The sequence below is a fragment of the Podospora bellae-mahoneyi genome, chromosome 6 (genome assembly GCF_035222275.1).
Source record: "Podospora bellae-mahoneyi strain CBS 112042 chromosome 6, whole genome shotgun sequence".
Lineage (NCBI taxonomy): Eukaryota > Fungi > Ascomycota > Sordariomycetes > Sordariales > Podosporaceae > Podospora > Podospora bellae-mahoneyi.
In genome coordinates this window covers 3721439-3746001 of record NC_085885.1, presented here as the reverse complement: position 1 = coordinate 3746001, position 24563 = coordinate 3721439, and the positions used below count along the sequence as shown (strand labels likewise).

At 52.9% G+C, this 24563-nt stretch overlaps 12 protein-coding genes across 12 annotated transcripts; 7 read left to right on the top strand and 5 right to left on the bottom strand.

Moving 5' to 3' along the window:
• Positions 1 to 58: 58 nt before the first annotated feature.
• Positions 59 to 3550, top strand: SEC27 (Coatomer subunit beta'; the record flags this gene model as incomplete). The annotated part of the gene is made up of 9 exons (XM_062881437.1): positions 59 to 385; positions 618 to 659; positions 742 to 787; positions 846 to 987; positions 1053 to 1243; positions 1297 to 1496; positions 1550 to 1675; positions 1731 to 2548; positions 2602 to 3550. Exons 2-9 carry the CDS (start codon positions 618 to 620, stop codon positions 3548 to 3550), a joined length of 2514 nt encoding a protein of 837 aa, XP_062730175.1. The 5' UTR covers positions 59 to 385.
• An 841-nt stretch (positions 3551 to 4391) lies between these two features.
• On the top strand, positions 4392 to 5899 carry QC761_610240 (uncharacterized protein; the record flags this gene model as incomplete). Its single annotated transcript, XM_062881436.1, has 3 exons — positions 4392 to 4594; positions 4744 to 4885; positions 4940 to 5899. The coding sequence occupies 3 exons, from the start codon at positions 4392 to 4394 to the stop codon at positions 5897 to 5899; spliced, it is 1305 nt and encodes a 434-aa protein (XP_062730174.1).
• Positions 5900 to 6082: 183 nt separating this feature from the next.
• Positions 6083 to 7034, bottom strand: QC761_610230 (uncharacterized protein). Its single transcript, XM_062881435.1, has 2 exons — positions 6872 to 7034; positions 6083 to 6807 (listed from the first exon to the last, which is right to left on the bottom strand). The coding sequence occupies exons 1-2, from the start codon at positions 6967 to 6969 to the stop codon at positions 6201 to 6203; spliced, it is 705 nt and encodes a 234-aa protein (XP_062730173.1). The 5' UTR covers positions 6970 to 7034; the 3' UTR covers positions 6083 to 6200.
• A 299-nt stretch (positions 7035 to 7333) lies between these two features.
• PMU1 (putative phosphoglycerate mutase pmu1) lies at positions 7334 to 9558 on the top strand (the record flags this gene model as incomplete). Its single annotated transcript, XM_062881434.1, has 4 exons — positions 7334 to 7588; positions 7648 to 7869; positions 7936 to 9476; positions 9528 to 9558. 3 exons carry the CDS (start codon positions 7334 to 7336, stop codon positions 8527 to 8529), a joined length of 1071 nt encoding a protein of 356 aa, XP_062730171.1. The 3' UTR covers positions 8530 to 9476; positions 9528 to 9558.
• On the bottom strand, positions 8782 to 9501 carry QC761_610210 (uncharacterized protein). Its single transcript, XM_062881433.1, has 2 exons — positions 8950 to 9501; positions 8782 to 8900 (listed from the first exon to the last, which is right to left on the bottom strand). Exons 1-2 carry the CDS (start codon positions 9349 to 9351, stop codon positions 8850 to 8852), a joined length of 453 nt encoding a protein of 150 aa, XP_062730172.1. The 5' UTR covers positions 9352 to 9501; the 3' UTR covers positions 8782 to 8849.
• Positions 9559 to 9802: 244 nt separating the features above from the next.
• On the bottom strand, positions 9803 to 11347 carry QC761_610200 (uncharacterized protein). The gene is made up of 2 exons (XM_062881432.1): positions 10854 to 11347; positions 9803 to 10801 (listed from the first exon to the last, which is right to left on the bottom strand). The coding sequence occupies exons 1-2, from the start codon at positions 11248 to 11250 to the stop codon at positions 10272 to 10274; spliced, it is 927 nt and encodes a 308-aa protein (XP_062730170.1). The 5' UTR covers positions 11251 to 11347; the 3' UTR covers positions 9803 to 10271.
• A 109-nt stretch (positions 11348 to 11456) lies between these two features.
• Positions 11457 to 13062, top strand: QC761_610190 (uncharacterized protein; the record flags this gene model as incomplete). Its single annotated transcript, XM_062881431.1, has 2 exons — positions 11457 to 11644; positions 11731 to 13062. Exons 1-2 carry the CDS (start codon positions 11525 to 11527, stop codon positions 13060 to 13062), a joined length of 1452 nt encoding a protein of 483 aa, XP_062730169.1. The 5' UTR covers positions 11457 to 11524.
• Positions 13063 to 13206: 144 nt separating this feature from the next.
• Positions 13207 to 14187, top strand: QC761_610180 (uncharacterized protein; the record flags this gene model as incomplete). Its single annotated transcript, XM_062881430.1, has 1 exon — positions 13207 to 14187. The coding sequence occupies one exon, from the start codon at positions 13207 to 13209 to the stop codon at positions 14185 to 14187; it is 981 nt and encodes a 326-aa protein (XP_062730168.1).
• A 10-nt stretch (positions 14188 to 14197) lies between these two features.
• On the bottom strand, positions 14198 to 15514 carry QC761_610170 (uncharacterized protein). Its single transcript, XM_062881429.1, has 2 exons — positions 14517 to 15514; positions 14198 to 14462 (listed from the first exon to the last, which is right to left on the bottom strand). The coding sequence occupies exons 1-2, from the start codon at positions 14806 to 14808 to the stop codon at positions 14419 to 14421; spliced, it is 336 nt and encodes a 111-aa protein (XP_062730167.1). The 5' UTR covers positions 14809 to 15514; the 3' UTR covers positions 14198 to 14418.
• Positions 15515 to 15681: 167 nt separating this feature from the next.
• QC761_610160 (uncharacterized protein) lies at positions 15682 to 17582 on the top strand (the record flags this gene model as incomplete). The annotated part of the gene is made up of 3 exons (XM_062881428.1): positions 15682 to 16861; positions 16923 to 17487; positions 17551 to 17582. Exons 1-3 carry the CDS (start codon positions 16418 to 16420, stop codon positions 17580 to 17582), a joined length of 1041 nt encoding a protein of 346 aa, XP_062730166.1. The 5' UTR covers positions 15682 to 16417.
• Positions 17583 to 17809: 227 nt separating this feature from the next.
• QC761_610150 (uncharacterized protein) lies at positions 17810 to 19255 on the top strand (the record flags this gene model as incomplete). The annotated part of the gene is made up of 1 exon (XM_062881427.1): positions 17810 to 19255. One exon carries the CDS (start codon positions 17810 to 17812, stop codon positions 19253 to 19255), a length of 1446 nt encoding a protein of 481 aa, XP_062730165.1.
• Positions 19256 to 21307: 2052 nt separating this feature from the next.
• On the bottom strand, positions 21308 to 24201 carry QC761_610140 (uncharacterized protein). Its single transcript, XM_062881426.1, has 2 exons — positions 23764 to 24201; positions 21308 to 23704 (listed from the first exon to the last, which is right to left on the bottom strand). The coding sequence occupies exons 1-2, from the start codon at positions 23848 to 23850 to the stop codon at positions 21362 to 21364; spliced, it is 2430 nt and encodes an 809-aa protein (XP_062730164.1). The 5' UTR covers positions 23851 to 24201; the 3' UTR covers positions 21308 to 21361.
• Between the last annotated feature and the right edge of the window lie 362 nt (positions 24202 to 24563).

Here is a 24563-nt window from a genome sequence, read left to right as displayed (position 1 = left end):
ACCTGAACCTTACCTAATATTGGAGCCCACCCACTTGCAGCTGCTGCTGAGACCACATCGGCGAAATTGCGTCCAGAACCTCTCGATACGTGGCCGGCAACTTAAAACAACGACGGCATCCATCCCCCCTTTATCGCTGGCTTCCCACACTCTGTGGCAGTGACATCTGGCCCGACCATCTTCCAGCCAGATTTATTTACATGACTGCCGTCGCCTGACGTATAATTGACGAACTGCTGCCTCCTTGTGACGATTTCGAGATTCCCCTTTTGCGGTCAAGCAGCGTGAACCGATCCACCCCGCCGAACAAGCTCCCCCGAGCTCGAGAGCCGCTCCTTTCTCAAACATCCCACACCGAGACTCGAGATAATACACATTGGCCAACATGAGGTTGGACGTCAAGGCAAGTCGCACATTTGCTTTCGCTCCCTTGAATGCCGGGTTGTGTCACCCATGATCTGGCCACAAGCTCCAGGTCCCCCTGCGTACAATCCGCTGTCTTGCATCACGGCTGGCGGTTGCTCACGACGCTCTCATGCTCGTCCAGCCTCTGATCCCTTGGCAATGTTTTCTTGCCATACTTTTGGTTGAGTGTCTCGTTCATTACACCGGCTAACATGTCTCTAAACATACAGCGCCAACTCTTTGCTCGCTCTGAGGTTTGTGATCTCCCTCCAGCCCTGGCCATGGGGGCCCGGCGCGCAACCGCTCGCCATGTTTGCTGACATAGTTTGCCGACAGCGTGTCAAAGGCATCGACTTCCATCCGACAGAGCCATGGATCTTGAGTATGCCCTCGCGCGACCTCCGCTCGAGACGACACGAGACTGACCCTATTTCGAACAGCTACCCTCTATAGCGGCCATGTCTACATTTGGTCGTACGAGACGCAACAGGTCGTCAAGACCTTCGAGCTTACCGATGTTCCAGTGCGCGCTGGTCGCTTCGTTGCGCGAAAGAACTGGATTGTCTGTGGTTCCGATGATTTGTATGGCATACCCGAGGTTGCGTGGGTGGTGTGGTGTTGGGCAGAGAGCTGACCGAGGACGACAGCCAAATTCGGGTATACAACTACAACACCAGCGAGAAGATCACAACCTTTGAGGCGCATCCCGACTACATCCGTGCGATCGCCGTCCACCCAACACAGCCCTTTGTTCTCACGGCCAGTGATGACATGACAATCAAGCTCTGGGACTGGGAGAAGGGGTGGAAAAACGTCAGGGTGTTTGAGGGCAACTCGCGTAGGTTTTGGGAGCCACTTATGAATCCGACAGAATGACTGACGTGCTTTCAGACTATGTCATGTCCCTCGCCATCAACCCGAAAGACACCAACACCTTCGCCTCGGCCTGCTTGGACAGGACGGTCAAGATCTGGAGCTTGGGTTCCTCCACACCAAACTTCCAACTTGAAGCCCACGAGACCAAGGGTGTCAACCATGTCGACTACTACCCTCACAGCGACAAGCCCTACCTTCTTACCACCTCAGATGACGTAGGTTTGGATGTCCTTGGGTACTGGACAATCTTACTGACGAGCTGCTATAGCGCACGGTGAAAGTGTGGGATTACACCACCAAGAGTTTGATTGCGACGCTTGAGGGTCACACAAATAACGTTTCTTTTGCGTGCTACCATCCCGAGCTTCCAATCATCATTTCTGGTTCCGAAGATGTAGGTTTATTGGATGAGATCTCTCGCTTGATCAGATGCTGATACCAACTTGCAGGGCACCGTGAGGATATGGAACGCCAACACCTACCGTCATGAGCAAACCCTCAACTATGGGCTTGAGAGAGCTTGGTGTGTGGCCTACCAGAAGGGCAAGCAGGGCATCGCGGTTGGTTTCGATGAGGGATCCGTGGTGATTAAACTTGGCAGGGAAGAACCGGCGGTGTCCATGGATGGGTCTGGAAAGATTATCTGGGCCAGACACAACGAGGTCGTTTCCGCCGTTATCAAGGCGGGCGACGCGACCAAGGATAACGAGCCAATCACCTTCTCCACCAAGGAGCTAGGCAACGCCGAAATCTACCCTCAGGCTTTGCTTCACTCACCCAACGGCCGTTTCGCCGCCATTTGCGGCGACGGCGAGTACATCATCTACACTGCCCTGGCGTGGCGCAACAAGGCTTTCGGTTCGGCTCTCGACTTCGTCTGGGCCTCCAAGGAGAACTCAAACGACTTTGCGATCCGCGAATCGCCAACCAGCATCAAGGTGTTCAAGAACTTCCAGGAGAAGAAGGGCGGTCTCGACGTGCCGTTTGCTGCCGACGGGCTCACTGGTGGCGTGTTGCTCGGTGTCAAAGGCCAGGGTGGTATTTCGTTCTTTGACTGGCAAACGGGTGGTCTTGTCCGGCGCATCGAGGTTGAGCCTAAGCAGGTCTACTGGAGCGAAAGTGGTGAGCTCGTTGCTCTGGCTTGCGAGGACTCTTGCTATGTTCTCAGATTTTCCCGTGAGAACTACAACGAGGCTGTGCAGTCCGGCAAGGTCGAGGAGGATGGCGTCGAGGAGGCCTTCGATGTCATTACCGACATTAGTGAAAGGTATGTGTCAATCGGCTTGTACACTTTCCACAACATTACTAACAAGGCCACAGCATCCGATCGGCCGAATGGCTGGGTGATGTCCTCATCTACACGAATGGCACCAATAGGCTGAACTACCTTGTGGGTGACCAGACCTACACCGTGTCTCACTTCGACAAGCCCATGTATATTCTCGGGTACCTCCAGCGTGACAGCCGCGTTTACCTGACTGACAAGGACCTCTCCGTCACATCCTTCGCCCTCTCCCTCCCAGTCCTTGAGTATCAAACCTTGGTGCTCCGTCAGGACATGGAGACGGCGGCCGAACTCCTCCCCAGCATCCCCCAAGACCAACTCAACAAAATCGCCCGCTTCCTCGAGGGACAGGGTCACAAGGAATTGGCGCTTGAAGTGGCTACGGATCCTGAGCACAAGTTTGACCTCGCTCTTGCCCTGAATCAACTGGATGTTGCGGTTGAACTGGCCAGACAGTCTGACTCGGACCACAAGTGGAAGACTTTGGGCGACGCCGGTCTCGCCGCCTGGGATATCCCTCTTGCCACCGAGTGTTTCGTCAACTCCAAGGATCTCGGCTCCTTGTTGCTGGTCTACAGCTCCACGTCGGACCGTGAAGGTCTCGCCAAGCTGGCGGAGCAGGCGTCGGCTGCGGGTGCTCACAACATTGCTTTCAGCAGCAAGTGGCTCCTGGGCGATGTGCCCGGGTGTGTTGAGATCCTCACCAAGACAAACCGTCACGCCGAGGCAGTGCTCTTTGCGCAGACATACAAGCCAAGTCTTGCCCCTGCCATTGTAGCTGAGTGGAAAGACAGGCTGGAGAAGAACAAGAAGGGGCGTGTGGCCAAGTCCCTTGGTGTCCCAGTGGAGGATGAGGAGCTCTTCCCAGAATGGGACGAGTGGCTCAGACTGGAGAAGGAGGGTCCTGTTATTGCCGAGGAAGATGCTGCAGAGGAGGAAGCGGAGGAGGAAGACGACGAGGAAGAGAGTGCGGATGAAGAGTAGAGGGCAGACAGGGGGTTTGTGATTATTGGCGTCATTGGGGGGCTATTGAGAACCAAAAAAGCTTCTTGTCGTCGGCAATGGAATGTGAGGGCTGGTTGCCTCGGGCTAGAATATGGTCATGGATGTTGTGTCATTGGTGCTTGTTATCTTTGGTAGCTGCCTCTGTCAAGCGAAGTGATTGGAATCTGATACATTGGCCCAGCCCCCTTTTTGCTTCTGTTTTGTTTTGTTGGTTGCGGCTTGCTTCAAAGCGAGAAGCGATGCGAGGCAGTGAGCATTTACGGAGTTACCTGTCAGCAATCACATTTTGGGGCACCGGGTCCGAGCTCCGGCTGGTGCGGGACAGCGGCGTAGGTGAGTCGGGAGCCAACGAGGACGCTGCGATTCCAGCGCTTGGTGGGGCTTCTGCGGGCGCGCGTGGGCAATTCATTTCCTATTTCTCGGCCTGTTCGGCGAGTTGGGACTCCGGACCTGCGACAGGAATCGGAAGCATTTTCTGGTCCCTTTTGTCATCCTCTTCAATCTTGGTTTAAACTAGTCCACCCGTCATCTCACGCTCTCTGTGTATTGACCTCGATCATCTTTTTTGGGGGGGGAGGCTAAACGTCGTTACTTCCAGGTTGTCATCGACTTGACTCTGCGCGCGCGAACCGTTCTCACCTAAGCCAGCACAAGCACCCCGCATTTTTGCATTTGCGCGCTGCTGCTTCTGCTGCTGTTGCTGCGCCGTTGGTATTCGTGATCGAAAAACTCTCAGTGGAATTCTGTCACCATTGTCAGCGAGGCAGTCTCAGGAATAAACATATTTTAGAGGGTTACTTGAGAGACAAAAGAAAACACAATGGCGGGCTCACCAGTGGAACAAGTCCCTTCTGCCACGGCCACCACCGGCGGAGACGAGTTCGGGTACCCTCATGGACATTTCGGACACTTGACCGCCGAGCAGGAGAAGGCGCTGCAGGATTTCAAGATCTTCTTGGGGGAGAAGGGGTTGTATACACATGCGCCTGGGGAGAAACCGTCGCATGAGGATTGGACTTTGCTGTAAGACTTTTTTTTTTCTAATTTGTTTTTATATTTTTCGTCTTATTTCTCTTGGTTATGATGTCACATATGGGGTGGAGAGCACCGCAGTGCAAAGCGGCGCAGGTACGGAGTGTTGAGGGGCGCACGGCTAATGCACGGTTTGACAGACGATTTCTGCGGGCGAGGAGGTGGATTGTGGAGGATGCGTACAAGCAGTTCAAGGACACCGAGGACTGGCGCAAGGCGAACCAGTTGGAGGTGCTGTATGACACGATTGATGTGGAGGCGTACGAGGAGACGAGGAGCTTGGTAGGTCCTCTGTGTCTGAACAATCAGGAAGCGCACTCTGACAGCCAGTAACAGTACCCCCAATGGACGGGCAGACGAGACAGGCGCGGCATCCCGATTTACCTCTTCCAGATCCGCCATCTCGACAGTAAGACGGTCGCCAACTACGAGAAGAAGGCCGAGTCGACGAGCGCCAGTCTGGCAAAGACTGATGGGTCAACACCCGAGAAGCTCCTTAGGCTGTTTGCCCTGTACGAGAACCTCACCCGATTTGCGCAGCCCCTCTGCTCGGCCATGAAAGACCGCGACAACGCCGAGACCCCCATCACCCTCAGCACCAACATCGTTGACGTCTCCCAGGTATCGCTGCGCATGTTCTGGAACCTAAAGTCACACATGCAGGCCGCCTCGACACTCGCCACAGCCCACTACCCCGAGACCCTCGACCGCATCTTCATCATCGGCGCCCCTTACTTCTTTAGCACAGTCTGGGGCTGGATCAAGAGGTGGTTCGACCCCATCACCGTCTCCAAGATCTTCATCCTCTCCGCGGCAGAAGTCAAGACCGAGCTGGAAAGATTCATGGAGCCGAGAAACATCCCCAAGGCGTACGGCGGCGAGCTGGAATTCGAATTCTTTGACCGGCCAAACGTCGACCCCAGGATAAAAGAGGCGATCACCTGGGTAAAGGGGCACACCGACTTCCCCAGGGGGCCAGCTTATTGGGTCCCGTCCGAGGATGGCAACACTCTCGAGTTGTATGCGGTCGGCAGACAGGACGGAAAGCAAAGAAGAGAAAAGATTTGCAGCATTCCGTCGCCGTTTCCCAAGGTGGAAGAGCCGGCGGCGGCCGTTGCTGGCGTGAAGGAGGAGCAGGAGGCCAAGATCGAGGCTTCGATGGAGGGCGTCAAGGCGCTGTCGGTCTCTTCGTCGAATGACAAGCCGTCTACGGCGGAGATTTCGGAAAAGGTTGCCGCCGTTGCGGTGCCTGATGCGGTTGCGGAGGAGCAGAAGCCGGCCGCGGTCAAGGCTTAGAAGGTTGCGTTGCATGGTGTTTGTTGCCGGTGTTGTGTTTCTGGCTAAGGGTAGAACATTGCGGGCTTTTTTCCTCTTTGTGCTTGTGCTTGGGATTTGGGCTCTTGAGCGCGCGCAGTTTGATACCTCTCCTTTTTCTTCCGTTGATGGCATATGTTTGGGGTGTAGCAATAGAAATGCAGCTCTTTTTTGGGGGTCCAGCTGCGCTGTGTGTATATCATATCAGCATAAATAGCCGTAGTATTCTTTTTTCAGTAACAAAACACCCCGACGCCATGCTTTATCCATGACAAATACATAGTTACCATCTCCCTCCAGCATATGAACCGCTACCGCCAGCAGTAGCTGGAACAATACCCTTTCTCTCCCTCCAAAGCTGTATCCCCTTTTCCAGCTCCTCCCAGCACAGCCCTTGTCTGCCAACAAGCTTCATCGTCACTCCTACGCTCTCTACCTCGAAATTAGGCCTCTCGTCATCAAAAAACAGCATATCCTCGTACCGCACCCCCGTCCGTTTGGCAATCACCTCGAAATGCCGTAGTTTTGAGCTCTCATAAATCTCCAGCCCTCCGCCCCCGCCTGTTGTAAAGACATCAATCACCTTTTTCGGCTGCCCTCGTATCTCCGTCTCGGGTAATCGTAGTGATTTGAGCACTTCACGACATAGATCGCCGACTGGGGATTTAGACGCGACAGCCAGGCGGATGTTGCATTGTGGGGAGGAGAGGAGGCGGAGGATGGCGGGGGCGTCGGGGAAGAGGGAGAAGTACTCGCCGTTTCGGTCGGATAGTACAAAGGGGGAGAGGGAGCGGATGGGGGGCGAGATGTGGATGTCTGAGTAGAAGGGCCAGAGGGTGTAGTCTAGGTCGAGGACGATGAGTGCGGGGAGGGGGAGGGAGTCGGTCAACCTGGGAATGGAAGACTAATTAGTAGGTGAGGATATATCGATTATGGAAGAGTAAAAGTACGTACCAGGAGGGCGTGGTAGTTGGCGCCGAGGAGGATCCGGCGCTGTTTGTGGAGGCAGTGTCCGAGGTTGGAGCTTTGGAGAGTTTCTTTGCTTTGGCCATTTGTTGGGGATTCCGGTGGCTTGAGTTTGCTGGTAATAAATAGTAAGGCACGATGGTGTTCAGTGGGATGGGGACCGAGCGATGACGCTGTGATCCCAGGATGGCGGTTTCCCGTCAACAGCTTGGACCCCACCCTGGGCGTTCCTCAGGTTTGGTTCAGTTGTAGGGTTAGGGTCCTTCGCAGGTGACATCACATCAATTTTCACTTCAAACCATCAAAGCCATCAAGCCATGAATTTTAAGTAGGGCTTACGCACATGTAGAAACCTCGACAGAATATGAGCTAATATGGCTGTGTGATGTTTTCCCTCTGCATTCCCAACATCAGACAGCATCGCCATCTGCAACACCCAAGACTTCGCACATGTTCACAATGATTGGACAGCATGCTACGGGCGCGGGGCATTGGTCAGGCTGGTCCATGCTCAAGCTGCTTCTCCTGATGTCCTTCCCTACACTCTCATTGACTGCCCCACCATCTGTCTCTCATCCGATCGCTTCATCTGAATCTGAATCTATGAAATCCTTGGCAGCACTGAAGACCATGGCACCCAAATATCGATTCACAGCCGTTCCCGGCTACTTCCAAATGGCAGGCCGCGGCCCGAGGAATGAGGTGGTATGTCTCTTAATCTCTTGGGTGTCATTGAGCATGACATGATTGCTTACAACCATCAGCCTACGATGCCGGGTATGGGTCTAATTGATCAACCCTACCCCACCGACGAGGCTTTCGACCCCCAACGCTCAAAACAGCCATGGGAGAGGTTTGTCAATCTCCTCAACTCGTGGAATGAAAGCGAGAAAGGAAAAGCGGCCTATAAACTCATATATGTCACCCGCCACGGCCAAGGCTACCACAATGCCAAAGAGTCTGATGTCGGCTCAGCTGAGTGGGAGGTGAGAACCAATCACCGTTGGCCAAATTATCTCATAATGCTAACCAACGTCCACACCCTTGACTAGACAAGATGGGTAATGCTCAATGGAGACGACAACTCGACCTGGTTCGACTCCCACCTCACCCTAGAAGGCATCCGTCAAGCCATGACCATGAACGCCTTTTGGCAGGATGCCGCAACCACGCTCAAACTCCCTCTTCCCAGGCGCTACTACGCCAGCCCTCTTGCCCGCTGTCTCGAGACTTGCAAGTTCTCATTTGAAGGCATCGAGTTACCCCCCGGTCAGGAGAAACCACCCTTCAAGCCCATCATCAAGGAGTTGCTTAGGGAAAGACTACATTTTCACACGTGTGACCGCCGCCGTAATGGCACCTGGATCAGGGAGAATTTTCCCGAGTTTGAGTTTGAGGAGGGGTTTGTGGATGAGGATGTATACTGGAAGACGGAGGGGAGAGAGACGCTCCAAGAGCATGCCGCACGTACGATGGCTTTGCTTGAGGATGTATTTGAGCATGATGATGAGCAGATTATCAGCTTTTCGACTCATTCGGGGACGATAGCTGCGCTGATCAAGGCGACGGGGCATGAGGATTTCTTTGTTGAGCCGGGGAATGTGGTGCCATTTTTGATCAAGGGGGAGATTATTCAGCCTAACTGAGGGCAGGTCTGGGATTACTAGAGTATCCCTAGATAGAGTTGGCTCTAATGCAATCAAATCACAACAGACGTTTGAGGAACTACTAGTCCACAGCAAAGGCTAATACCAAGGGAATTTCAGGTACGCTTACTGCTCAGTTGTACATATTGCGGATCACTAACTTTGTATGACCGAATCACACTGGTAGTCACAAGACGCAAAAAGGTTGCTGTATTGCGCTCCATTTCTGAAGAGCCTCATGCATATATATGGCTTTTCTCCCACTGTACACGAAGCCCAACTGCAATACCGAAAGTCTCCCGAGAATCAGGCATAGGTGCCTATTTACAGACTCTGGCAGCACCTATAATCCGCCGGACCGGGACATTTTCCTGCACCAATGTTAGTCGACTGGACACCATGGTGACTAGTCAAAAACATACCGCTGTGCGTAACCCCCCAGCAGGCATGTCCGTCCCAGTCGCAGTATGATCGAGGAGCACCGCATGGCTTGTTGGTCGACCCCTCCAGGCCGATGAGGCAGCATCTGATATCGGCCGCGTCACCAGGGCAAGCACCGCTCTTGAAGACACCGCCGAAAGAGTTGCAGGTGCCGGTCGAAATGCAGATGCCGCTTTGTCCCCAGGTGCCGGTGGCGGCGCTGCCGGAACAACGGCCATTCACCACCGCGAGGGCGGTTAGGGGAAAGGTGGTCAGGATGGCGAGCAGTTGCATGGTGGAGGTGGATTTGAAAGTGAGTGTTGAGATGGGGGATGGATATCGTGATCTGAGGACACAACGACCCCTTAAATACCCGTTTCCTAGCCCCCGAGAGACAACCATGACGACTCCCCAAGCCCTGGGTCACCGTCCATGCTGGAAAGACTCGCCTGATAGTTCCTAATACAGCAACAAAATCGCTATCGTCACCGCCCCCTCCCCAGGTCTGGAGCAGGACCCCAGATGAGGTTCTGATCATCGTCTGCTTCAGCCATAACCATGGACTGACACTGTTCTAGATCGTGGACAGCATGAGACGAAGTTACATAACAGGGAGAAAATCGACTTCTTGTCCGACTAAGTGACCATTGTGGCTTGCAGTTTGATGATATTCCCGTCCACAACTGGCAGCCGTGCAACGGTCTGGTCTCGCCTGAACTGCGGGAACCCATATTGGGGGTTCTTTGTCCCTGGACCAGATCAGCCAATCATTCTTAGGTCTCAGGGCGGGATTAGCCCTTCAGCTTGCAGGCTGTATGCAAGGGGACAACCAGGCGGAAGAGAGAGAGTGCGGAAAGGACTTTTTATGCAGTGCTACGAGTTAGGTATGTGATGTAAGATTCTCTGCTTCGCTTGTCCCCTGCCTTTCGCCCTGTCCAGGAGGTTGAACTAAAGCTTCAATATTTGTGACCAATCATGATGAGAAGTAACAGTTGGCTACTCGATCAAGACTTTAGTCGATTGGTAGTTGACTGGATCGCTATTCTATCGCTCAAATATATGCGCACTGCAAGGCGAGTTCAACCACAAACGGCAGGTCAGCTCAAAGTCCTGGTGGTAGGGTAGCATTTCGGGTTGATCCCGGGGGCCGGGCCGCTCATGACAGTCCGAAATTTCGGTGGCAGAGACTTGGCGTCAGGACTACTTGAGCCGTTCTATCCGGCCAATGTTGTACTGTTCCAGCATATCTTCAATAGTTCTAAAGCAGGACTGAAGCGATATGCCCAATGAATTCAACAAATTTGTCCTGTCTTGTGACTTGCTCACTCCGAATCCCGGACGAGGAACCACGCGGTATAGCTCACCCAGCAGCAGATCACGTCCCATCCTACGCTGCTCACAGCTGGGTGCTCATACAGTGTGTCCAGGATGCTCTTCCAAGTCTCCCCACTGGCAATGGGTTGCGATGTCCCGGCAGCCAGGACTGCCGCAAGAATGCCGAATTGCAATACCTTGGATGGCTCGCGAAGTTGGCTGGATTCTGTGCTCCCGGATGATATACCGTCCCTCAAAAGTGGCACAAAGGCCAAAACGTGTGGCGCAAGGAGCAGAGAGAGAAAGTAAGGGCTGTCCAGATTTCCGAACAGAAAGAGGGTCACAGCCAGGTTGACGACGAGGATCAGGATATCTGAAGTCCGCGATGATGGCTTTAGTGTACTTTGAGCTGGTTTCTTCTCATCCTTGACATCGTGTGCAAGCACAGCAAGGAAGAAAAGATTGCTGGCAAAGGATATGGCAACAATCTGCCCCAGAAGCATAAAAGCCCAGATATGGGGGATGTTTCTCTTCTTGGCTGCTTGAAATGTCAGTGCTGAGGTATTTTTAGTGAATGGATAAATATTGACCTTGGACAGAGAGCATCACGCTCCAGATAGCACAGAAACCAAAAATCTGAAGTGTCCACCATGCTCTAGCTGGCGTTTCTAGAGCGGAGAACCAGGCTTGCTTGAACAGTGATGTGTCCCGCAGCCACTCTCCCAAGTGTAACTGGTCACCAGCAGTCGCGCTTGGGGCATTGGCAGCCCAGTCAAAGTAGGACCACCTGAAATAGCCAAACATATACGACCATGTTGTTGCGAGGCTGACCGCGGCCAGCGCGCCGAAAAGCACTAATGATCCGGCGCTCCTTTTGGCCTTCTGGACTGGGTGACGACGGACGATGCCAATACAGCGGACGGTGAGAGCCGCAGCCGTGACCATGTAGCTGGCCAGGATGGCTAGAGGTCTCGCGTTAGATACCATGATGGCGGGTTACCTAGGTAAGGTATACAGTCTTGTCGGGGTTGATGATGGCATAAACTTGATCAAAATCAGGATCCTTGGCGATCTGATGTCGCAGTCTCTGTTGCCGCCAATCGCCCCCCCCTGCCCCTGCTTGATCTGGCTGCTCCATTTCAAAACCCATGTGGAGCAGCCGAGGCTTGGCGGCGAGAGAAGCCAAAAACTGGCAGAAAATCAGCAGACCGCCGTTCACTGATGGCCTTCCGAAGATAACCATATCGACAGAGTTTGTGCCATGACTGAAACGGCCAGAGAACGGGTAGCCATCATCGGGACCGGGTTGGCTGGACTGACCACGGCGCATCTCTTACAAAACGACCCCAAGAAACGGTATGCCGTCACGCTCTTGGAACAGGTGGGTCACTCCCGCAACCAAACAAACTCAGAGCCCGTCTGCGATGAACTTGTGTTTTGCTCACACCTCACCCAACCACTATTCAGGCTGATTCACTCTCGTTCGACTCTGCTTCTGTTGCCGTCAAGAGCCATGAGACGGGCGCGGTCGAACGCGTCGATCTCCCAATGCGTGCATCCGCGGGCGGATACTACGCCAACCTGAACCGAATGTATCACCATCTGGAAGTTCCCATGCACCCAGTGCGCTTTCTGTTTGTCTTCGCAAAAGCTTTGAAGCAAAGGGGGACCGAGGCAGGCAATTATCAGGACTCGAATCAAAGTCCTTCAGCAGCTGCGTCAGCAGTCCCTGATGGGTACTTTGTCCATGCCTCCAACCTTCACCAACTTCCGCCACCACGGCCATCGGCATACAGCACGTGGCGGTACCTCTTGGAGATTCTGTACCTCATCATCTGCCACGCCTGGTTCAGAGCCGCTTGCTTCCTTGTCCAGCCTCACGACGAGTCCTTTGCCCAGTATCTCGAGAGGATATGGCTGCCTCGTCGGTACACCACACACTACATCCTCCCATTGATGAGCAGTGTGTCGACCTGCACGCATGACGAGCTTCTTGCCTTTCCAGCGAGCGACTTGGTCAACTACAACAAATTCTCGTATGGTCAGCAGCACTACACAGTGTGCGGCGGCGTGCAGCAGGTCCAGTCTCGCCTATCTCGAGGCATAGAGGATATCCGTGTGCGGTCGAGAGTGCTGGAGGTTCTGCCGCGTTCAAGCGGCAAGGTACTGATACGATGGCAGGACACAGTTGGCGCACAAGAAGAGGTATTCGACAGAGCTGTCCTAGCGGTATCACCGGATGTCGCGAGCAGGCTCTTTGCGCCTCTGAAGACGACAGGACTGGACAAGATTCCAACAACATGGGTGGAGAGTTCGGTCTTGACCAATGCATCTCGTGCGCACTCGCTGGTGGACTTAGATGACAGGACGAGCCAAGGGAAGGTGGCATGCATGCATCACGCGGCGGTCGAGGTGGAATCTGCATCTACACAGGTCATCACCTTGCGCACGCAGTTTTCCGGGTTCGACGGCGCTCGATCAGAAGCGCTGCATACCATGCCGAGCGGTGTGGTGGTGAGCACCTGCCCATTGGATGGGGAGTCAGAGGCAACTCAGAAAAGAACGCTCAAGACAGCTGGGTTCAGGAGGACGTTGAGGACTGTGGAGAGTCGAGCAACAGTTGAGCGGATATTCCGGGATGGTAGTGGTGGAACAACTGATGGCTGGGTTAATGGCGAGAATAACGTATGGCTGGCTGGGTCGTGGTGCTGGGATGGAATGGTACTGCTCGAAGGATGTGTCATATCGGCTATGCGCGTAGCTGACGAGTTTGGAGTTGAGATTCCGTGGAGGAAATGATACTACATAAGACTTGATTGTATGAAGCAAGGGATGCTCTCGATAAGAACCCGATAAGAAGGCTTGGCGAGTTTGATTGATTCAAATCTTTGTAATCCCCACCAATACCCACACCACACCGACAAATGCAACTCCCTTACCACAATGATATCATGGTTCAATGACCCGACATTCGTGGCGGGACTCTTTGCAGGAGTCTTCGCTACTTTCACTCTCTTCGTCGGACTCGCAGCATGTCTATTGCTCTCCCGCGACCACTATGGTCTCGACCACTGGAAGCTGAACTTGCAGATGCCAGTCTCATTGTGGATGAATCTGGGCTACTGGAAGGACACGTCTGAGTTCGCCGAAGCATGCAGGAATTATCTGAAGCAAGTATTCGAAACAGCCGACATCACTACCCCCCAAAAGTCGATTGCCATCCTCGACGTTGGCTTCGGTTGCGGCGACCAGACCTCGACAATTCTAGGTGGCATCATCTCCGGAGGGGCATATATAGGGGTGACAAACAACCAAGTCCAGCTGCAGGCTGCGTCACGACGATGCCGGGACCTACACAAGGAGCTCGACACATCCCATCTCTTTTGCGCGGATGCCTCCAAGCCACATGCTTGGCCAGAGGAGATACGCTCCGCCGTGGACAAGCTAAAAAGACCCAAGCTCAAAGGAAAGTGGCTACTGGCGTCGGACTGCATGTATCACTTTTCACCGTCACGGATGCCGCTCTGGCAGTACGCTGCCCGGAATCTCGGCATGAACTTTATGGGGTCTGACTTGTGTATGTCCAACACGGCAACCTGGAGGGAGAAGACTCTGGCAAGGACGATTGGGGCGCTAATGGGCTGTCCATGGAAGGCGTTCTTGACTGTGGAGCAATACAGAGAGCAGTTGGTAGCATGTGGCTATGACAGGGACTCGATTGTCATCAAGGACGTGTCGGTGGATGTTTTCCCGGGCCTGATTGCTTTTCTGGAGAGGCATGACAAGGCGCTGGCAGAGTTTGGTATCTCTCTCGGTGGGGGGTTCAGGGTGGCGAGGAAGGTGTTTGGCTGGTTTGCTGTGTCAAAGGTGGTCAGAGCCGTCATCGTGGTGGCAAGATTGCCCAAGGTCAAGGATGCTGCATGAAAAGGATGGAGTCTGCATGGTGTAGGTAGGTTATTGAAGCTCTGGCTTGGGTTTTGAGCCTTCACAATATGGTACAAACGAATGGCATTCCGATATTTTCAGCATTATGTGCAACAGTGCTTCCAGGTACTCTGTCCCAGCCTTTCAAAACATTTTCGATTCACCTCTCCCGTTCCCACTAGCACCATTCCTGTCCAGATATTGATTCCCGTTTTGTCGTAGGTCCAGAGTCTAGAGCCTGCAGCATTTGTAGTTGGATCCGCCGGGGCAGTATCCTATGGATTTGGTTAGTACATGCATGATGGACCGAGGGCATGACAAAAACCTACCAGTCAGTCGGCTACCACTGCATGTGTTGGAGGTCCAGTCACACCACGAAGCACCACCACAAGGGTTGGTGCCAACGGAAGGACCACGGCCCACCAGGCAGCACTTGACATCGGCAGGGTCAGACGGGCAGGCGCCAGTCTTGTAAGCACCGCCGGCACTGCTGCAGGTCGAAGTCCTGATGCAGATGCCCTTGGAGCCCCATTCACCCGTGGCTTCGGAACCAGTGCATCGGCCGTTGAGGGCGGCAAGGGCCGTGAGAGGGAAGGCTGCGAGGATGTGGAGGAGCTGCATTTTGATTGGAGTGCTGGTGAAGCTCAGGTTTGTATAAAGGGCAGGTATAGCTTGAAGGATGTTGTGAAAATGGTCAAGTATGTTGTGATCTGGGGCGACGGAGCTGGGCTTTAATTACTCAACTCCAGCCCCCTCTTCTCAAGCATCGCCCTGTTCTATTCTCAGCTCCGGGGACTGTCTTGATAGTTCTCCAAGGCTTGTAGAGTGACGGTGGTGTGATGACACGGGCAAGCAAACAGGTAATGAGACCAATGAATACGTAAACAGATATTGACTGCATGGGGGAATTTCAAGGGCTTCTGCAACCACAATGTCGTCTAGACTCGATCAGGGGAGTCGGTGATAGTTGTGGCTTGGCCTCTGACAGGCTTGAGAGCCAATTGAATGCTGTATGGCATGTAGAATGAAGCCTTCACCACCGGGTTGAAGTAAATTGATGGGGGGTTGGCGAGCAGTAAGACGGACTAACCAAACTACCGGCGTAGTGAACCGTCTACTGGGTGCTGCAGAAGACTTATGAAGCTAATATGTTGTGCAACCAGAAGACGGTCCTTTTACCCCTTTTCCCCTTTCTTGCAACGCTTGGAGGGGCAAAACTGTAGGCCTAGACCGAGGAAGCTACCATGTCAGATTTAAAGTTGGAGCGAACCAGACACCGGGGCTTGGGAATGAAGTTCCAGCCAATCTCGAATGTTTTCAGAATCCAGGGTGGACTGAGAAATAAATTAATGGTGGGAAAGCAACTGGCTGTGGTCGCGTGACAATATGGAAATTGTTGCATGTTGCCGGCTGCCCCTTGTCCCCCTTTTAAGCTTGTTTACCCCCAGATCTTGGCACTTCAGCTGTTGCCCCGCCACATCCTTGAAGACAACTGAAGCTTCCCCGCACCACCGAGGTGGAATCCTCCCGAGCACCTCGTTGATGAAGACGAACTTCAAAGTCGTCTGTCTTTCAGTAACGAAGGAAATCAAGTCGCCAGGCCATAGAGTTTGAGGTATGTTGACATTGTGCAGCAAAGCGGGCTATCTACCTCAGGTATCTATCCGGCAATGCGGATGAGAGATCTTGCAAGTATGCGCACCAATGACGTGGCATCGGGATAATGGTAGAAGGTCTCGAATCGCAGCCACAGAGATCGAAGTGTGGCTCATATGCTGCCTCTGACATGACGGTGGCTTCGCTCCAACATAAAACCCCCCGGGACTCCGAACTCTTGTGTTTCTCTCGTACACCGTCGCAGGTCGGGGCAACACGAGTCGAATGATGAGACACCGAAGAACGGGCGCTCAACATTACCCGGCGCCCGCTATTGGGCAATGGCAAAATGCCGTCGCGCGATCGGAACATCACCATTGGCTTTTCTCCCTTGAATTGCCGCAACCTGCGTCACCATCGCTTTTACCCCACCACATCCCCGCGTGAGCGCTAGAAAATAGAGCCCAGTTCGTCCCATCTTGGTTGCCTTGGGCTGTCGGCCGGACTCTAGATATATCCCCCGGGCAGCCTGCCTCTGTGTCATTAATTCTGTCCAAAAGATTTGTTATCAACATTCTTGTCCCATCCGCTCCCAACACGATCAACTGAACAACAATCACATCCAAAGCTCATCATGGCCGCCGGACTCCCATCAAACCCCTTAAAGAAGATCCAGCTGGTGCGTCCAGCACATGTCTGGTACAAGCACAAGGATATTGAAGCCGCCAAACGATTTGCTGCCGACTTTGGCTTTTACGAGACCGAGACGATCGGAAAGACAACCTTCTTCAGAGGATATGGAACAGAGCCTTTTGTATTAGCCCTCGAGGCTTCTGACAAGCCGGAATTTGGGGGAGCAGCATTTGTTGTCGAGTCTGAGGAGGACCTCGTCTACGCCCACCAGTCGCTTCCAAAAGAGTGCCGAGCGACCGAAGTACATGAGCTCAAGGATGTGCCGGGTGGTGGCAAGAGAGTGACCTTCTATGACCCAGTGGATGGGTTCCCATTCCACTTGGTTCACGGGCAGACTGAGGTTGAAAGGAGAGACCCTGGCTTCCCGGTGCTCAAGTTCAACTACGTGAGTGAAATCTTTCAAAAGGCCATGACAGTCGCTGATATGTTGCGTCTTGTAATGATAGCCGAACGAGAAGAACCGCGAGCCAAACAAGTTCCAGCGCTTCGAGAAGCGGCCGGCGCCCGTACACAAGCTTGGACATTTTGGCATGTGCGTGACGAACTTTGCCAAGTGCTACGAGTTTTATTCGACCTATTTCAACTTCCATCCTAGCGAGGTTCGCATTCTCCGTATGAAAAGGCTCCTGGCGGAAAGACTAACCAATTCTTTTCAGCTCGTCCATAACGATGAAGGCGTGGATGTGACTGTCTTCTTTCGCCTAGACCGTGGCAAGGAGTTTGTTGACCACCACTGCTTCTTCTTCTTCGAAGGCCCCAAGATGCACGTTCACCACTCTTCCTTTGAGACACACGACTTCGATGCTCAGGTACTGGGTCACGACTGGCTACGTCATCAAGGATACACCAACTGCTGGGGTGTTGGGAGACACGTCATGGGCAGCCAGATCTTTGACTACTGGTTTGATCCGTCCAACTTCATCTTGGAGCACTATGTGGACGGTGATTTGCTGGACATGAACGAGCCAACGCACCACAACAAGGCCGCGCCCGACAACTTGCATGTCTGGGGTGAGTTTTCTGGGCTGATCAGTGATTACCTATCTAATGCTAACCCGTTACACCTCATGTCAGGTCCCGAGGTGCCACCCACCTTTTTGCAATAATTCTTGCGATGATTCTTTGGGAAACGAGGGACAAGTGGCGGGAAAGTCTGCGGCCACGGCTTGGAGGAGTAGACTCGAGGAGTAGACGTGTAACCAGAGGATCTAGGTACACAGCTCAGGTGGTCTTGGCATGAAGCTTTTTTTTACGAATTCAGTTTTATTTTCAGACCCGAAGCGCCTGTGTCTGTGGGGTTGATGATCTCCAGAAGCCCTCGTTGGCCAATCTCATGCAAAGCTGCAGTTTAAGTGGAGTGGAACAACAAGTCATGTGGACCTCACTAACCACTAACAAACCCATTCTTTGGGGCCATTCTTATTTTTCATCGCTTGTTTTTTCTTATCTAACGTTGTCGGGGATCTGCATGAGCCTGATCTGCGCGGGCGCTGACTCCAATCGCTCGATACCCGACATAGCTGGTCTTGAATGGGCATCTTTCATAGAACTCGAAGCGCCAGCATTCACCTTGAACCGCTCTCTCATAACAGGACCAGATACCTCACTGAGATCGCCTATGCCAGCATTTACAACATCACCGGCAGCCTGGAGCTGTGGTCTCCAAAACTTCAACACAGCCGCCTTGGCCAAACGCGCCAGCAAACTCCGAAATGGCACACCTTGCGTTGTGCACCTCCCAGACTACCAAGACCTGAAGATGGGAACCAGAAACTATCACCTCGACGTCGAGTTCGAAGACGGAGTCACGTGGATTGCTCGGATCCGTCAACCAAACACGACACCGCTCCCTGTTCGGAATTACATGATCAAAAGCGAAGCTGCAACGTTGTGCTTTCTCGAAAAGACAGAGGTTCCTGCGCCGAGGGTGTTTGATTACAGGTTGGATGGACCAGACAACCCAGTTGGGGTGGGGTATATCTTCATGGACAAGTTACCCGGCGTACCGCTTCGTTGGGATCTCGCCAGCAAGAAGCAGAGGAGGAAAGTGTTGGATCAGCTGGCGAATATATACATTGAGCTTGGGAGACATCCACTCAAGGGTCTGGGATCGTTAGACACACCGGGGAGTGATCACATTGGGCGGTTTGCCAAGGAGCTGACTTTTGACCTGCCGCCGTGTCAGTCGTGGAGGGAGTATTGTACACGGTACATTCTTCACGTTTTGGGGTTGATTGAACGGAGCGAGATTTATACTCAGCGACCGGTGGATGCGTTTCTTATACACCGCTTTCTCCTCGACTTGGTGTCCAGGATGGCAGGGCTGACTGGTGGATGGGATGAAAGATTCCCGTTTTATCTGAAGCACGCAGACGAAAAGATGGATCACATCTTGGTGGATGAGGAGTACAACATTACGGGGGTCATAGACTGGGAGTCGGCATTCACGGCACCGGCGTTTGTGGCTTTCAATACACCTATGGGGATACTTCCCGTGAAGGACTTTTACGACGGGGTGGATACACTTGGTGAGCACGAGGACGGGTTTTTAGACATCTTGAGATCAAAAGGAGGCCAGGCCTTCTCGAACGTCGGTCGGCATGGGCGATTACTGCATAGGTTTCTCTTTTGTATTGGGTTCGACATTGTGAAATACAGGGATGACTTCGAAACATTATTTCAGGGACTGAGAGAGGGTGTGGGGGCTGGTGAGGAATCTGACTGGGATGAATGGCAAGTTGATGCTTTGCTGCGATACCGTGATAAAGAGATGGTATAATATTCTCACAAAGCCCCCTAGCAAGGCACCGGCTTGTCACTATTAGGTTGTTGTGAAGAAAGTGAGAGGGGCGAGCAATGTGGGACAGATGGATTTTCGATAAGTCCCATAACTGTTTTCTCAAACAGGTTGTTTCCCTGGGAGTACCAAGGAATCGTGTTGAGGAGACGAAGCATGAGGACTGATATGACTGAGTGATAGGGTGGATGCAATGAGATGAAGCTATTCGCATGATGTGTGAGAAAAGTGGATTCCGGGAGGCTTTTTGCAGCTGCCTTGGGTTGTTGATTTGCGGTTAACTGCAACTTCTGCCTATCTGTGCAGCGTGGTTGACTTATTCAACTAGGGTTGGGGTCAGAGCCAAGAACGATATCGATGAGGGCACAGGTCGGCCTTCCCGACAGTTACCTGGGCGTTGGACCAAACACAACCTCCCTCATTTTTTCCTCCCTGGTCTCTGTTCTGCACGCCAATCGGGTTGCTTTTTTACCAGAGCTATGTGCCTTATAAAGTATGCTTTGGCCGCACTATCATCTCAAACCACACATTGACTTCATTCAATTCTTCCATCCAACTCTAAGCACAGCGTTCTGGTACCCGAATACTAATATCACGCTGTTCACCAGTGGAATCCACCATGACGCTTAGTAGGTAAGGTACCACAGATAATTTCTTGGCCCAGAAAGCTGATGAGGACTAAGTAACCACCGGTTTCACAATTTCCAACTTCAGTAATGAAAATGAGCAACAAGAATGCATTTGACACGAATGGAAAGCCCTCAGCTGTGTTGTTGACAACAATCGAATTGTGCAAGACGCGGGCTGCGCTAGTGGTTGTGAGGTTTGCACACATCATGCAGGCCTATCCCGCCCTGTGGCCATCAATGTCAAACGAGGTTGATCGTTGGCCCATCCATTCTGAAAGCTCTTCTTTTCGACAGCCTCAAAAATACCCTACCTTTTTGGTCGTCACCCTCCCTGTTATTGTTCTTCTAGTGGCTTCCTTTGTCACCCAAAGGAAATACAGCAGGTCATTGGCCTGGTTGCTCACCTTGGGAATCTCTGCCGTTGTCAGAATTCGCCGGTCCAACAGTCCCTCCTCACAAACCAAAATGTTCAAGCCAGGCTGCTCGACACAATCACCCGACATCGATGTTGCACTCCCTGTACAGGTTGGCTGGGTCATGAGGTACCACGCTGGCGTCTTGGCATTTAGTGACAAGTATATTCAGACCCAAATCTCTATCCTCGCTCACGAAGTCGGCACATCATCGGACTACGTCACGAATTTGCCTCTGGGAAAGAAGCCGAATGGTCGGTTACATACGGGAGGCCCAACAACCACAGCATCATGAACAACCCCCTCTGTGCACGTCACCGAGCAAGACATGCAAGAATTGCAGTCTTTCTACTTCGATACAATGACCGCCTTATATGGTCGCCTGGTCCGCATCTACGCCCCATGTGAATCTGTGTATCCGCGTGTCAACAAGCTTGGTTTCGTCATGCCCTTGTTCGCAGCGCTCTCTGCTTTGATCTGGCCAAGGTCTGTCCCGGATGCCTCGAAGCCTCACGCTTATGTGGAAGTCCCCTAGGGAGCGACTTTCTATTTAGCATGGGGTCATAATTATGGTGGTTGGGGACGTCTTGATCGGTATGGATCTAAGCACGTTTCGCTTTTCTTCTGGATAGACGGATAGGCATATAAGCAGCTAATCATTATTTTATTCATTTCTTCAGATAGATTGTGCATAGGTGCGTACGCAGGCACTTAAACTCGCAACATCCTTATACCTTAGCCTGAGCTGTTAGACTCTCTTCTTGACAGTTATGTGTTTGTCTCACAGAATCAGTTACCTACCTATCTTTCTGTCCCCTATTCATAGAGGGTCCTAGCAACCCTGTGAAGCAGATGTTCTGGGACGCGACGAATGCGTGGGCAAACTGATGATGTTGGTGATGCTTGCGGAAAGAGTGGAAGAAAAAGGCAGCGTGTCAGCGTCCACGCCTCACAGATGTTTACGCAGCACTCAATCGGCGCTGATGCCGGCATCAAAAGACATAACAAGGGTATCATTTCCAACATCTTTCGTACTCCACAACTATCTACCTCAAGTCCGCAATATCATCCGCATCCTCCCCGCTAAAATTCCCAGCTATCGTCTTCACATATACATCCTCCATACTAGCCATACTTTCCTTGCCAGTCACCATCGCTTCTTGAGCTGGCATTACACTCCCAGTTACCCCATCACCCCCACTGACCGTATGGCTCCCCTCCGACGTCGTCGACGCAGTCCCGTTCACCGTCGCCGCCTCCTCAAACACTTCAACCGTCTCACTTGTCAAGAACTCCTCGGTTTTGATTCCAGCCTCCTCTGTCATTTTAAGCGTTGCCTTGGAGCTCACCACGCTCGACATAGTCATGGTAGATGTCTCATTCTTTGCCGGCATGTTACTGCTCAGCTCCAATGTGAACACAACGCCCTGTGGGTTCGGTGATCCCTCTTGCTGCGGGTGATGCGGATCACCCAGCTCAGCCACCACCAACAAATCAACGTCCTGTAGCGCCTCATAGTTCAGCATCAATGGCTCGGTACCACAGCTGGTGTAGGTTGCTATCTTGAGATCGTCGAGCTTTCGGTCGCGGAGTGTGATGGAGAAGCAGCCACCTCCACCGTTGGCTACGCCTTGGCCGTCTAGAGCCCGGTCGCGAATGGTAATGTTGATCCTTTCTGACGGGCTGGCCGGGTAGAACAAGGATTTGAAGGGGTAATCTTCGGCGCTGAGAAGGGCGGCAATGGTGATTCCAGGGTAGATTCGGGTCAGTTCGGGCTCATACTCATCAGTGGAGGTTAGGCCACGAGACATGATGGTGCTAATGAAGTGCGGGGCCGGTGTGAGATCTGGTCTCCCCGCAACATGATTGATGTAAGCAAAAGTGCCGCCTGTTTTGAGGACAGCGGGGATGATCGAGTGACCGGGGGCACATTCATGCCAAGACCGATCTGGATTATCATTGAATGGCCGTGGTGGATTGATGCAACCGAAGTGGATGCGAACACCTTCTTTGGCAGCGCGTTCAACTTGGGCGAGGGCATATTCAGCCAGCTCCTGGTTTTCTTTCGTGTTTTCGGGTTCCGCGCCCGCCGTCAGGAGCACTACGGCACCTCTGTCCGTGTACGTGTCCGGCTGTGACTGCATGATATCGTCAATGGCAACGTCAAGCGCGTTGCCGATATTGGTCCTTCCTTTAGTATCCAGCTCACTAAAGGTCACCGACTCTGGGAAGCCCATAGGATGAACAATCTTGGGGGCCTCGGCAAACTCCATGACCTCAATTCGGTCCAGCCCATGTGAAGATAGCTTCAATTTGAACTCTTGAGCAATCTGAACTTGCAAGCCAGATGCCTCAACAGCACCGCTTCTGCTAGAGGCATCCAGGGCAATGACAGCCATCCGTTTGCGACAATCCTTGATTGGATCATCGCGCACCAGAGCACAGATCATAAGATTGCCGGCCACAGTTCCGTACTGCTCCCTGAGGTGTTCGCGAAACGCAGCCCAGGTCTCCTTGGAACTTTGTACCGCAACACGTACGGCGTTCTCAAAGTTCCTTGATATGGCCTCGCTCCGAGGAGACCCGGGCCCCGCCTCACCAAAAGTTCCATCTAGGTGAATGACACCATGGTCTTTGTTTAGGGCATGATGTGTCACCCGACCAGCGCAGTCTCCGGATCCAGGAGTCCCGTCTGGTATCGTGAAGCAACCCGTTGTTAGGTTGTAAGGGATCTGATCTTCTGGTATCGGCCCAGAAGCCCTCAGGTCCAAAAACTTCGCGGTGCCATGCAAGGCAAGCCCTGGTGGGTTGGTCTCGCTGATGGGTTTGCTTGTGTCGGTTTCATCAGCCCAGTTGCTGTGGGAGTAAAAGTCTTGAACACCATGTAACGCGCGGCCAAACCCTTCGAGAGTGCTACACTTGGCTCGCGCAAAGACATTGATCTGAAGGGAGGGGAAAGCAAAATTGCAGTCTCCACCAAAAGCATTCGTCAGCTCGACCTCCCCGGGCCGGATCCTTCGCCTTTCATCGACAAGCATCTCTGCTGATACCCATGCCTGTCGGAAGCGTGCTCGTAGGTGGTCGACACATTTTTGGAGATTCTTGTTGGCCTCTTTCCGGCTCTGCGGGTATCCCGGAACGTCGACAAAATCGGCATCGTCGCAGTGCGCTTCTGGTCCTTCAGGTACCGGGTCGAGGGTATCTGGGGCTCCGACCGCGCCATTGAATCCTGCTCCGGGGAGGGCTACACCCATCACTTCTCGATGATAGCCTGCCAGTTGATCGAGCGACCGGGGCTCAAAACACACCCCATCGCTTTTCTGGCCACTTGGGCACTGAAAGGCGAGTCGTGTAACCATTTCATGTTCATTATGCTGGCCGAGGATTACCTACAAGAGGTGTCAGTGAGTTTCCTCAAGGCCTGCCAAAACAAGGGATGACTGCCCACCGGTTCGTTGATAGTCCCGAAAGCAGCTGTGAGTGGGGTCAGCCCTATCAGCCCCGCGGCCAGGGCGGAGGAACGAGGGAAGATCATCGGGGGGTTTTCAGGCGACGTCGGGGCTGAGATGAAGGGACGGACGTGTGATCAGAAGGGTAAATACAACGGCCATGTCGAGATTTTCTAGAAGATCTGTCGTGGCCGTCACACAACAGGCCAGAAACCTGGAACTCGGCGTATAGGGGTCGTTCATGGTATCGTTGTTCCCCTGATCACATGGGATATCCTGGCAGAGATCCATCTCAACGGGCGGCTGTGGCGCGTGTTGGCCTCTTGGCATGCCTCTTCCAGTCTAGCGCACTTTTACCGGCCATATGACGTCATAACTCTCCTCTTCACAGTTCCTGGTCGGTCAGGGATTCAGCTTTCTAGAGGTCGTGATAACTTTACCCAAAACAGCGGTTGAGGCTGAAGCAGTGCGAGTCACAGTATTGGACCTTTTCTTAACAGGCTGCCGTATCTTTTTATCGACAAGAACATCTCAGCAAATTCCGAGAGTGGCTGCTAACGCCGATCAACACAGAACAACACTCTTGACAACTGGAAATCCGACTCTCTCAACATCAGCTGATACCATCCACTGGAATGAACACTACCTTTCCTACAAACTGTCGAGTTCATTCCATAAAATGTAGCAGAGATGAAAGGCTGGTCGCCTTGGCGGGTTAGGGTCGAATACGTGGACTGGAGAAAGGGGCTTGGCATGCCACTAGAGAGCAATCGGATGGCATGGAGCTGACAACCTGACA